Source organism: Aspergillus brasiliensis (assembly GCF_001889945.1).
Source record: "Aspergillus brasiliensis CBS 101740 unplaced genomic scaffold ASPBRscaffold_1, whole genome shotgun sequence".
NCBI classification, from domain to species: Eukaryota; Fungi; Ascomycota; class Eurotiomycetes; order Eurotiales; family Aspergillaceae; genus Aspergillus; species Aspergillus brasiliensis.
The window spans coordinates 3,112,410-3,124,014 of NW_027137442.1; the positions used below are offsets into that span (position 1 = coordinate 3,112,410).

At 51.0% G+C, this 11,605-nt stretch overlaps 5 protein-coding genes across 5 annotated transcripts; 2 read left to right on the forward strand and 3 right to left on the reverse strand.

Moving 5' to 3' along the window:
- Nucleotides 1-1,371: 1,371 nt before the first annotated feature.
- ASPBRDRAFT_191158 (uncharacterized protein) lies at nucleotides 1,372-2,812 on the reverse strand (the record flags this gene model as incomplete). The annotated part of the gene is made up of 3 exons (XM_067620328.1): nucleotides 1,372-1,797; nucleotides 1,866-2,072; nucleotides 2,132-2,812. 3 exons carry the CDS (start codon nucleotides 2,810-2,812, stop codon nucleotides 1,372-1,374), a joined length of 1,314 nt encoding a protein of 437 aa, XP_067485137.1.
- A 1,823-nt stretch (nucleotides 2,813-4,635) lies between these two features.
- On the forward strand, nucleotides 4,636-5,636 carry ASPBRDRAFT_71184 (uncharacterized protein; the record flags this gene model as incomplete). Its single annotated transcript, XM_067629114.1, has 5 exons — nucleotides 4,636-4,653; nucleotides 4,730-4,854; nucleotides 5,005-5,130; nucleotides 5,244-5,475; nucleotides 5,507-5,636. The coding sequence occupies 5 exons, from the start codon at nucleotides 4,636-4,638 to the stop codon at nucleotides 5,597-5,599; spliced, it is 594 nt and encodes a 197-aa protein (XP_067485138.1). The 3' UTR covers nucleotides 5,600-5,636.
- Nucleotides 5,637-5,762: 126 nt separating this feature from the next.
- On the reverse strand, nucleotides 5,763-6,484 carry ASPBRDRAFT_71185 (uncharacterized protein; the record flags this gene model as incomplete). Its single annotated transcript, XM_067629115.1, has 3 exons — nucleotides 5,763-5,903; nucleotides 6,046-6,153; nucleotides 6,347-6,484. The coding sequence occupies 3 exons, from the start codon at nucleotides 6,482-6,484 to the stop codon at nucleotides 5,763-5,765; spliced, it is 387 nt and encodes a 128-aa protein (XP_067485139.1).
- A 1,166-nt stretch (nucleotides 6,485-7,650) lies between these two features.
- On the forward strand, nucleotides 7,651-9,977 carry rfeD (putative transcription factor RfeD). Its single transcript, XM_067622143.1, has 4 exons — nucleotides 7,651-7,909; nucleotides 8,149-8,526; nucleotides 8,590-8,994; nucleotides 9,055-9,977. The coding sequence occupies exons 1-4, from the start codon at nucleotides 7,787-7,789 to the stop codon at nucleotides 9,727-9,729; spliced, it is 1,581 nt and encodes a 526-aa protein (XP_067485140.1). The 5' UTR covers nucleotides 7,651-7,786; the 3' UTR covers nucleotides 9,730-9,977.
- Nucleotides 9,978-10,224: 247 nt separating this feature from the next.
- On the reverse strand, nucleotides 10,225-11,247 carry ASPBRDRAFT_191160 (uncharacterized protein; the record flags this gene model as incomplete). The annotated part of the gene is made up of 1 exon (XM_067620329.1): nucleotides 10,225-11,247. The coding sequence occupies one exon, from the start codon at nucleotides 11,245-11,247 to the stop codon at nucleotides 10,225-10,227; it is 1,023 nt and encodes a 340-aa protein (XP_067485141.1).
- Nucleotides 11,248-11,605: the final 358 nt, after the last annotated feature.

Genomic DNA, 11,605 nt, shown 5'->3' on the forward strand with positions numbered 1-11,605 from the left:
TAAATCAATCAATCAATGAGCAATACGCACTCACTCACTCACTCAATCACACACTCGTCGAAACCTCAAAATTACATCTAACTGACTACCAACCCTGATTCCATCCTCCCCGCCCAGCCATCGGAACCAACACTCACCAAAAACCGGGGGAAGGGGGGACCACATCGGAAGTCGACTCAAGGCGGTCACCATCACATCCGAAGTCCCAAATTCAGGCCCCCCTTGGCCCCCCGCCCAAGTTCCTAAGTTCGGGGCTTTCGGCCGTAACCCCGAACCCGAAACAACAAACCAAACATTCCAAACATACCAAACATTAGTAAGATACAATTGCACTGTTTGCAATCATCTCCTGATTGGAGAACAAACATGTTTAGCTGGATGGGAAATGCGGGGAGCCAATGAGCGGTGGAGACACGGCATCATGCTCATCATTTGCACTGTTTGTTGCTTCAGCACTTGGTTTGGTCCAGTGCTTGCATTCTTCTTTGATTCTTTCCTTTCTGATTATATTTGTGAGGTTTCTCTGAACGATTGATTTAATCATTGCTAAAAACTTGAGATTTGTTGTTTAATGAAGAAATACTATCATCATGGCAACGCATTTCTATGACCCTGCGTTATCGCCCTACAGTCCCATTGAGAGCCTGATGAATCCCCTGTCGTACGTTTGGGAGTGGTTGGTGTCGTTCAGGTCGGAGGGGATTCAGAATGAGCAGGCAACACCGGACTCATTGTCAGAGGATGCTGTTCTCTGCAAAGAAACATGATCTGATTGCTTTATGAAAGTGGTATGGATGGTGTATAATGCAGGTATGTGTCTATATCCACTGGACACTATATGAGTCGTTCATATGCTAACATTCATGTGTCTGTAGATGCCACAACAGATCGAACCTTTCTATATGAATTCTTTGATACCCTATCGATTGTGTGATATGAAATGGAGGATGATGTCATTATTCGGGTGCAATGTGCTTTATGAATACTTTATGTTGGGATTTTCGGTTGTATGGATGGAGTATGGCTTGTTGCGTTTGTATAAGGAAGCCTGATGTTAAATATATGTGTGAGACGACAATGGCTTATATAATTGCCGGTTTTGACAGTGTTGGAGAAGGCTGCATGAAGATATCCATGCAGTTAAACAAATGCAGGCTTAGTGCTACTACATACCTATTGTACCTATTATCATAATCACACATGACCACTATTGAAAATATTACAAGCATTATAGTCAATCACCACTGAGTACACAACGGTATTCAATCCAAGCGCTCAAATGCATTCATCTATCAAACAAACCAAGAAACAGTGTATCTCGCTAGAAACCAAACCCAAGCAATGATCTACTATGATACAACCCCTACACTCCTACAACGAAGCCTTCTCAATTCTCTTCTCCAACAACCCCCTCGCCTCCTCACACATCTTCCCAATATCCACATTCGCAATAACCCCATTCCGGTAATTAATCGCCTCCTCAATCTTCTTGAAATCACTCCCCACCCCGTCAGCCCGCCACTCATAGCAATCCCCGATAAACCGACTACTCTGCACCAACCACTGCGACCGCTCGCGACGACTCTCATCAAACGCCGCCAACACTGCCAGAAGATCCTTGTGCGTCTGTACGCGCTCATCTTCCAGCAGTGTCGCTAGCACGGCCGTATCCTCGATACAGAAGCCTGCGCCGGCGCCGTGGTGCGGCGAGGTAGCGTGTGCGGCGTCGCCGGAGATGGCGACGCGGCCTTTGTAGAATGTGGGGACGGGGTGGTCGCCGAGGTCGAAGATGGCCCACTGTATTACTAGTTAGAGGTTTACTGGCAGGCAAGTGGTAGACAGTAGAGTAAGGGGATGATGCATACCACGCTGAGCTGAGGATCAGTCAACTTAAGCAAGTTAATCACATTAGGCCCGTAGCCGGCAAAGTCGCGGAGGACTTCGTCGCGGGTGCCCTGGCGGGTGAGTCTGGGGTAATCGGCCCATTCGTCGGTGGTTGTGTGGAAGGCGACGATGTTGAGTGTTTTGCCGCCGTTCACGGGGAAGGTGAGCATGTGGCCGCCGGGGCCCATCTATCATTATCATCAGTATAAACTGTCCCAGATAAGTGAAGGTCTGGTGATCTGCATACATGCATGCAAGAATTCGAAGCCAATTCCTCCCCAATCGCCTCCACCGCCTTATCCATGGGCACCAGACCGCGATACGCATACTTATGAGTATACGACGGCTTCGCCGAAGGATGATCCGCACCGACGATAATCTGGCGCACCTGGGACTTGATCCCATCACACCCGATGACCAAGTCCGCAACATCCTCGGCTCCATCGGCGAACTTCAACACCAGCTTGCCATCGCTAACGCGCTCGTGGATATCCTCCAGTCGCTTGTTGAAGCGGGAGATCTCCTTGGGCACCAGCTTGATCATTTCATCGAGGAAATGCGCGCGGTGAACGCCGTTCTGGCCGAGACTGTTGGAGATGGTGAATTCAATGTTTTGGCGGTGGCCGTCTTTCGGGATGGCCTGGTTGTTGTATCCGTCCAGGTAGTCGAACCATACTTTTTGCTTGGTGGGCCAGAGGTTCCGCGTGCAGACTTTCTCGAAGGCGTTGTAGATGCCCTCGTGGCAGTATTTCATGGCTTGGACGGCGTTGGGGCTGAAGGAGACGCCGGCGCCTACTTCGCCGAATTCGTGCGCTTGCTCGTAGATGGTTACGGAGATGTTGCGGTGGTGGAGTGCGATGGCGAGGGTGATGCCTGCTATGCCGCCGCCGATGATGGCGACGTGGAAGTCTTTCTTTGAGGGGGTCATTGTTGCGGGGGTGGAGATGGGTTGGATAAAGAATTAGATGGTGGATTGAGGTGGGAATTTGAAGAGTTGGAGAGTTAGTTAGCAGCTAACAGCTAGGCGCTCTCTGTCTTTTATCTACTAAGGCTACAGATAGCTTGTCTCGAACGATGTCATTGCTGTGATGCGTGGCGTGGAGAGTCGGATGTTGGTGAGGCACGTCGGTACCCAGGGGACAGTGACCTCAGACTCCATCGGATGTTGTCTCGTTGATCCCCGTGGGGCATCGGACACGGATATACGGCACTGCTAGGCGCCGTAGCCGATGGCCTGTTCCATGATGCTGTAAGGCAGTGCTGTTGAATGTCGTTATCGGCAGCGGCGAAAAAAGAAGCTCGTAGGTGATCGGAGCTAGTTGGCAGCTTATATGAACAATTATGCTGCCATTGTGGTGAGGTTGCTGCACCTCATTCACGGACTACAGTCGGTGGTTGTGTGACATGGCATATCCGATGGTCGGTGTGCTCCGCAGTTCAACGGCTACCACTATACAAGCTTTCTTGCGGCAGGACTAGCACACTTTCCTTCTTCTCTGTCTGTGTCGGATACATGAATGAAGCGAGGATGTCTGATATACGCGCTTTTGTAGCGATGTGATATCTGTCTTTGTCTAGGTCTGGCATGGTCGGATATGGAGAGTATAAGCCAAATCGGCTAGATGCGCCAGTGGTTCGAGAAGTGTAGTCTGCAGTTTTGCAACTTGTCAATGTCTACTCTGCAGTTGGCCGTGATGCAGTGCAACTGCGATTGATAATATCCACGATGAAGATAACACCTGCGGGATAGCACATATCACGGTTTACCGATAGCCGTTACCTTCATGAATTGAATGACCAGACACATCAGTTTCTACTTCGTCGATACCCCGGATATTTCCCAAGCTGGATCTCGATCGTGGCAACTCAGCTACCACGGATAAACATCCATCCCCAAAGCTAGTGCTGAAAATTTGAAAAAGGGGAATCCCACGAAGGATGAATGAAGTATGGGAGGCTGGACTGTGGCTAGCAAAGCGAACCGGACCAGGCAAACATCCGTGGGGGCAATGCTTGGTTACTGTACGGTAAGAAATGTAACGGGAATTGAAAGGAAAACGTGCCGAAGTGGGGGGTGAGTAAGCACAAGACAGTTCAGATGTGATTGGATGATCCAGTTGCCCATCAACTGGCCTCTAATTGGGTACCGTGCATGATCCCCTGCTGGCAAACCATCCAATCATGATGCTTTGCGCACTGCAATATGCCCGGAAAGGAAAGTGACCAGCTGCCGGCAGAAACTGAGGGCTGCTTCGATGTGCAATTTTTGGCGCCACCAATGCAGGCGGCTCCCCCAGAGACCGCGGCTTGGGAACCTCCTCCTGTTGGCACGATGCATGGTCCCCTGCGAGGAGTACGATGTACCTATCGTCCTGCATGAACATCGTGGCTGTGGTATTGGCTGGTTGAATGCAAGGGATCAGAGAGACAATAGCACTGTCAATGTTATTGTAAGCTGTACCTGTCCTACAGTACTTAGTAGGTAGTAGTAGTAGGGTTAGTACCAAGTCCCGCTCGGCCATAGTCAGCGACACACGCTAACTACCCAGTATGGCAGCACATCGCAGTAAGCCTTGACTCGTACTGTGTAGTTTGGTAAAACCCAAGGATCAACCGCACGCTCTGACTGGCGGGCAATTGGAGGTTCATTTTTCCAAGAATAGAATTTTCTCCGCACGGAATGCGAAACTTTTCTTTCCAGGCCAACTCTCTGTCGGTGAGGCTTTTGGTAAAGAAAGACCAATGGCAACCATGTGGATTTTAGACCAGGTCAGAGAACAGGCATTATTCCTTGCATTTCGAATTAGAGCCGTGGATTGTCGTGAACATTCCTCTGCACGACTAGCGGCTGGGGGGGGAGCAATCAACCATATCGGCTGAAGTCCGTAGGTGTCGAACCGAAGCTAAGCAGACTACAGCAGGGCCGTCCCCTCATGTCGCTGAGCTAGAACCTCTTAGCCGCGTGTGCAGGTGCATAGACTTTCTTTGCCCCGACAAAGTACCACTACTTTGAGTCTTTGACCACAGGACTAAGTATCCATTGAGGGTCAAAGACAGCACGGCCAACGGGTCAGGATTTAAACAAGGACGGAGCTTTCCCCTCCTCCCTTGTGCGCGCAGTCAAACTAAGCGCGGGAATTCACGGCAACCAGTTTCGCTTAAGGACAACTTGGGCATCAACCCCTCCACACCGGTGGCCTGCGATAGTGTGATTCCGAGGCACCATTCTCGGCCGTTGGACTGGTGGTCCCTTGGAAATCACCAGGTCGTAAGTGTCTTTTTTCCTTAGTTCTCAGGTGTAGCTGTTACCCCTTTTTTTTTTTTCGCACTTCACTCCCGGAAAGCGGAATTCCACATAGCCATCAGCATCGGGGCATTTCCAGAGTCCAGACACAGTTAGCCAGCGATTTGCCCCAGCCTCCCATGGAATCAGCGGTGGCCACTTGTTTCGAGAAGAATGAAAATTTCCTCTCGCCCATCGCCTGGCTAAGGTACACCCGTTTCGAGAGCCCCACTCGGACGGGAATAAGGAACTGGAGTGGCGTCGCGCTAAACTCATTGGGTCTCGCCACTAGTGGCCTAGCTGCTTTGGTCTTAGTCCCTTCCCACTGGAAAGCTCCAGCTTGGGAGCTCTTGTGCTTGGGTTGCATGGAAGCTCAACCGGGAGCTGGGGAGAGCTGGTGCTGGTGCTGAAAATCCACACAAAGATGGATGAGGGGTAGGTCGCACATGGCCGGATGCCCAGCTGGTTCAGTTCCCACGTGATTCAAAGAATAACCCATTGGAAGTGCCTAAACTGACTACCGACGAGCAATGTGACCATCTAGTAGTTACTGCTATTCGGTCATCGTCCATTCATCCGTATAATCTAGTCAATGCTACTTATGCTGCAGCTGTCGCAACCCCCTCAAGAATGGAGGGGTTCCACCGGCATTCCCGAAGCGCTGGTCACCGTGACCATACCGTATGGTATGTATGTATGGTACTCGACCAACTTTAGCCAGCCAACCTGCATCTGTCTAAGGAACGGAAGTCTCGGTCGACCAAGCCCGTCTAAGTTCAGCTGTTTGCCCTTTTCACTCGGACATGAATCGCACGGATCACATAGGGTGACCGCTGGCAGTCCTTGCCGAGGAGTCATGTACTGTACTTCCTTATAACTCTGACTGAGATACGGAGGTGTCCGTCATCCCAACTAGGAAGGAAGTGCCCCTTCCCCATGCCACCCCTCCTTTGGCTCCGGTATGGTAATGTAAGCTTGACCCATCTCTGAGCTCCAGTGGAGTGTAAGTGTCACAGACTTATCAGCAGAGTAGATCCGGACCCGAAGCCTTCTACTCAGCGTGCCTCACTGTGTAATAAGAACATTCCTAACCTATGATAGAAATAAATAATAGTGCTAAAAAAGGCAGTGAAGAACAGGATTTTGATTAGCATCTTTTCAGCTAAAAATTAACTCTACCAAAAGAGTAATGTTCGCGACGAAGCGAGGACCGAAATTCATGTGTGCGGATATCGCGCTGTCCCACACTTTATCGATAGGCGCAATCGGCATCAGATACCACCGCAGTACGAAATGGTAATACCGAAAAGAGCACATGTTGTACCACCACCAGGATGATAATGCCTCATAGGGATTGATCGGATTAAAATGGCGCGAAAGACCTTCTCCTGCTGCTTGGCTAACAAGCTATCACCGTAGCTCCATGTAGTGGTCTAGTAATAACTGGATCCTGGATACCTATGTAGCTACCAAGCCAGCCGTGGAGTTACTCCTACCTACAATCCCCCAAGAAGCTAGCTCTCGTCGGATGTCCGTTATCTTGCCCGTGAGCTTCCCTCTTTTTTGCCTCTCATCCGCGGTACGGGCTCTAGTATGCTTATCGTGTCACCCGATCCAGTGCTCCGTGATACCTTATCCCAGCACCTCGAGACCTACAAGTCCATTTACTGATGCACGAGGACGTTTTCTGGATTGTTCACTAATCCTGGATGCTCCGATCATCCTAGCCAGTCTAAGCTACATGGGACAAGCCACGCGGTCGGAGTGCTTCGGACTAAATCTTCCCACTTTTTCTTTTTCTTTTCTTCTTTTCGTTCTGCCTTCCGCTTTTGACTTTTTTCTCTGGTATTGTATGTAAAACCATGTAATTTGTAAGAGGATTACCATTCCCACCCTCCCTTTTTTGTTTTTCCCCCTCCAGACAGTCGCCTGCTGGTCGCCTCTTTTCTTCATTTTCTCTTTTTTCCTTCCCTTTTTTTGATTTTTTAGGTCAGATTTCTCTTCTTTTGCCTAGTGGGTCCTTGCCATCCCCCAATCCTTTGGCTGTCAATTTTCTTTTTTTCGAGGCCACTAGGCCATTCCCAGACTAGCTTTGGGCTGGACAAGACCTCTACTCGGCCTACCCCCTCCCCCTTCCTGGACCTGACCGATTCCTCGATTGTGATGCTTTAGTTTCCTGCCACTACGCCGGACGTGCTTTTGACTACTTCCTACTAGTAGTACTGCTGCTGCTGCTGTTGCTGCTGCTGTTGCTTCGGAGTATACTACAGTCTCACTACATCTTAGTACCGCAACTGGCTCCGAAAAAGAATAGCTCAGCCTGGACAGCAACTCCATATTACTCATACACTCTATTACTTGCCGTCTAGCTTTCTCGACCACGGATTCACCTCTTTCCCCGATCTTTTTCTTTCCTCATCTTTTCGCCTCTTCAGATCCCTTTACATCCTCATAGCTTCTATACTTTCTTTGCTCTGGAGCATGCGTTGGGAGGGTTGACCGTGCCACATCGAATTGACCTTGATTCTATCTAGTTCAGTGCTCCCATTCAAGCTTGCTTGTGTGCTTGTGCTGGCCTCGCTGGCTTGACCCTCAGACCAACCCCGCCAGGACGGATCCATGCAGACCATGCCGCCGCGAGCATCGCTAACCAGCTCCTTCTCGGTCACCGACGTCAACAATGAAGTGGTGTGTCCGTTGAAGAATAACGATGGCTCCAATTGTCGGAAGAGATGTCTGGGTGTGAGTAGTACTTCTCCTTCAGCTCGCCTGTTCCCCTCCCTCTCAGCTTCCCTCCTGCTGCTTGTTCTTCCCGCCCGCTATCGATCCGAGCCCCACTTTCATGCAATGGTCAGCAAGCAGCCTGCGCCTCTGTACGAGGAGCAGTGCGGCGCAAGTTGAAGAGGAAAACTACATAATCAGCTGTCGCACTATTATCCGAGCTTGATGTTGGTGGTTAACATGTTTTTTCTGCCCTTCAGGAGAAGCGCTATCGCTCCATGCAGGAGCACATCCGGAGAGCCCACCCGAACCACTACATTCCGAAGCTCCCGGCGACCGAGGAGAGCTTCATCTTGATGGTGACCACCCCTCCAGATCAGCGGGCCCATCTATCTCCTTCAACTCAAGCTCCATCTCGGCGACGCAATGGTCGGTCATTATGGCTGCAATGTGTGGCTCCCAGAACCTGGACTGACTGGGCTATAGAAGTCGCTGATCGGGATATCTACGTTGCTGACGCTAGCTCGCCGGCAACCCCGCGGGGCGTTGACGAGACTCACCCCGCGGCAGCCACCGCCGCCGTCGCATTGGCTCAATTGCACCATAACCGTCTGGCATCCGACTGGGATACGGACATGGTATGCTAGACTACTTTGTGAGCAGTAGAAAAGCGAAGTTTGCCTAACTGGTGCGCCTAGGAGACTCACTCGGACAACGACCGAGACCGTCTGCGATCGGTTGAATTGCCTTCCTTGCGAGAGCATTTCAAGCAGGAGGCATCGCTGCCTCCCTTCTCGTCCCCTCGTCCTCGCGAGCTTCTTCCGTCCATTCTGACGCACTCCCCGCCCGGTCGCTCGTCCACTCTGCCTCCCATTCAGCATAGAGACAAGCTTCCCCGTCCTCGCAAGTCGTCCATTTCTAGAGCCAGAAAACCGAAACATGAGCGGACTAGATCGAAGGAATACGGCCGGCGCCCGAGTCTGGGCGATCGCAAGGCGCTGTCTGCGGAGCCACAGACTGCAGCATGGGCTCAAGGCAAGCGCTGGGAAGACTTGATTGAAGCAGCTACCTCGGCCACAGAAGCAGATGACGATCATAACTCGGATGTAGGTGCCTGCTTTTTTCGCAGTCTAGGCTCAGAACCATGTGCTAAGCTTCAGTCACAGGTTGGTCGGTCGCCTACGATGCCCCCGTTGATCTCCAATATTACTTCAGCGCCTTCGGTCGGCAATCCCCGATCGTCGTTACCACCGGCTTTTCAATCCTCACCCGGACTGCCGCCACCGACTGCTCATCGGCCTTTCCCGCCTCACTCCTATGCGGCATCACCCCTGCACAAGTCTCTGACCCCACCCCCGTTTGATAGCGCACGCAGTCGGGACAGTGATTTGGAGCCATTTCCTTCCATCGAATCCTCGCTGGATTCGGCATCGACAGCCTCAGGGAAGACCTATGCATTCTCAAGTCACATGAGCACCAACAACGAGTCTAGCCCAGTGTTGAATATGTATCCTGCTTCTGCATCCCAGCGCCAGCATCATCGGTTTTCAAACCCCACCCCAGCATCATATCGCAACAAGGAGATTCAAATTTATTGTGCCAGTTGCAAACGCCCGTGGGCACTGAATGAATGCTATGCCTGCACAGAGTGCATTTGCGGCGTGTGCCGAGAGTGTGTTGGATTGTTCATCAGCAGTCCGCCCGCATCCTTTAGGAATGTGACGTCGAGTCCGGGCAGCGCGATGTCGCATGGACCGACCAGCTATCCCAGTCCCCGAGGCTGTCCTCGGTGCCGCACTGTAGGTGGAAAATGGAAAGCTTTCCAGCTCGACTTCAGGTGAATATATTGCTCATCTTTGGTGTCTTCAGAGTGAAACGTTTCACTCTGGTGAGCTTTTGACCAAATTTTATGTTTTACGGATGTTACGATTAATGGCTTTGGGGTGCACGGTTACTCAAAAATTATGGAGCAATGACAATGAGCCAGGCACACGAGCATCACCCAGTGGTCGATGAGTATATGATGTCGCCCTTGACTGTTTATATCTCGGAACGAGTTATTGAAGGGCTGGCCCGACCATGATTCTCACATGCCATGATAAGGAAATCTTATGAAAATCTGGGATTCTGGGTGTTTGGTAGGTATACAACAACGCTGGGCGGGTATATATACTACAAGGTGGCATTGGTGTTTTTTTGATCATGACGAATTTTGGTTTATGTCTTTGAATGATTTACATGGGTCGCATTTACGAATATTTTGAACGTTGGTCTAGTTTTGAATTATGAATAGATGGTGCCGTTTCATCTTATCTTGGAAACCCATTCCAGAACATCTATGCTGTCCACCAGCTCCCACCTACCAACTGGCCCACCAGACTTGCAATCAGGTTACCTACTCCTAGGCTCTTTTCGCCCTGCGCCTTATTCATGCCTTCCTTGGTATGTGCACCATCTTCCCCCGCAAAGAATCTTACCAGCACCTCGGCGGCTAGCTTGGAATCATCCCCGTTCCCGTCCACGTCTCCGATCGCCGTCACATACTGCTCGATGAGCTCTTTCGACCACCCGAGTCTCCCTCCAAAATCGATACACGTCTCTCGATTGACAAAGGAGTCGAACTCAAAGTGCCCTTGATAGGACAGGACACGTCCTGGGCAATACAAGCCCTGAATAGGGCAGAGCTTGGTCCCCCCGATGTTCATCCACGGTGAGGGAAGCGCTTTCTCCGGTGACGACTCCACCGTCACCCAATCCCCATGGATCATCTGCAGCTTCAGCATGCGTTTTCCCTTTAAGCAGGGAAATGCGTTCACGAACCCCTTGGTGAGTTCGACCTGCGCCAGACCGGCCTCTTTTCCATAGGGACAGCATCCCACCTTGACCTCATTCGCCGAAGCAGGCCCGGCGAGCAAAGCCTCTGCGAGTGCCTGATGACCAAAACAACTTCCAAAGATCCGCACATGAGGATACTGTTCGTATACAGTGGTAATAAACTCCAGCAGCGGCGCCACCCATGACCGGTACTCTGCACCATACGCGGACGCCACTGACCCCGTAATCAAGATGCCGGTGATAGGCAAAGCAAGCGGGTTGATAACCTCCCCCGCTTTGGTCACTGTGGCAGTAGGCTGCGTGCTCAAACTCGCCAGCGACGGCAACTGGCCACCGAGAGTATCGAACGCAGTGGTGTGGATTTCAATATCTTCATCTCTTCCTGGTTCTTCTGCAATCCGCCCCGCAGCAGCCCGGAGAAGCTTGCGAAATTGGGTACTATATAGACCGCGCGCGTAGTAGACGTTCGGAACTGGGGCGTCCGCGTCCAGAACGGCGATGTGGAGGTGTTTCTGGGTTCTCATATTGTTCTGTGTGTGAGTGCGTAGTGTGTTTATAGGCTTGTTGAGGGGTGAGGGAAGGAGAGTGGTGAGGGGTAAATCATGCCTGATACAAATCTACTGGACTGCATTAAACCCAACGACTTTCTCTTTCCCTTTCCACTTTAGGTTGAATTTGGCGCTGCTTTTTGCTCACTGAGCCACCCGGAGCGTGGAAGTGAGCACAATAAGTGCGTGTCCTGAGTAAATACTTGAGGGCGTGTGGCAGTTTACATGTGTTGGTCATATGACCCAACTAAACTGTGCCAGACTAAAGTCGATCAATGTCAACGAACCGCCGGGACCCTTAATCACTTTAAATCGCCCAAAAACATCCAATATT

Bases quoted from the DNA above. Each gene is read 5' to 3' on its own strand.
- rfeD (XM_067622143.1), top strand. From the start codon at position 7,787: ATGCAGACCATGCCGCCGCGAGCATCGCTAACCAGCTCCTTCTCGGTC. The intron at 7,910-8,148 runs GTGAGTAGTACT...TCTGCCCTTCAG, and splicing joins GTCGGAAGAGATGTCTGGGT to GAGAAGCGCTATCGCTCCAT. The intron at 8,527-8,589 runs GTATGCTAGACT...TGCGCCTAGGAG, and splicing joins CCGACTGGGATACGGACATG to ACTCACTCGGACAACGACCG.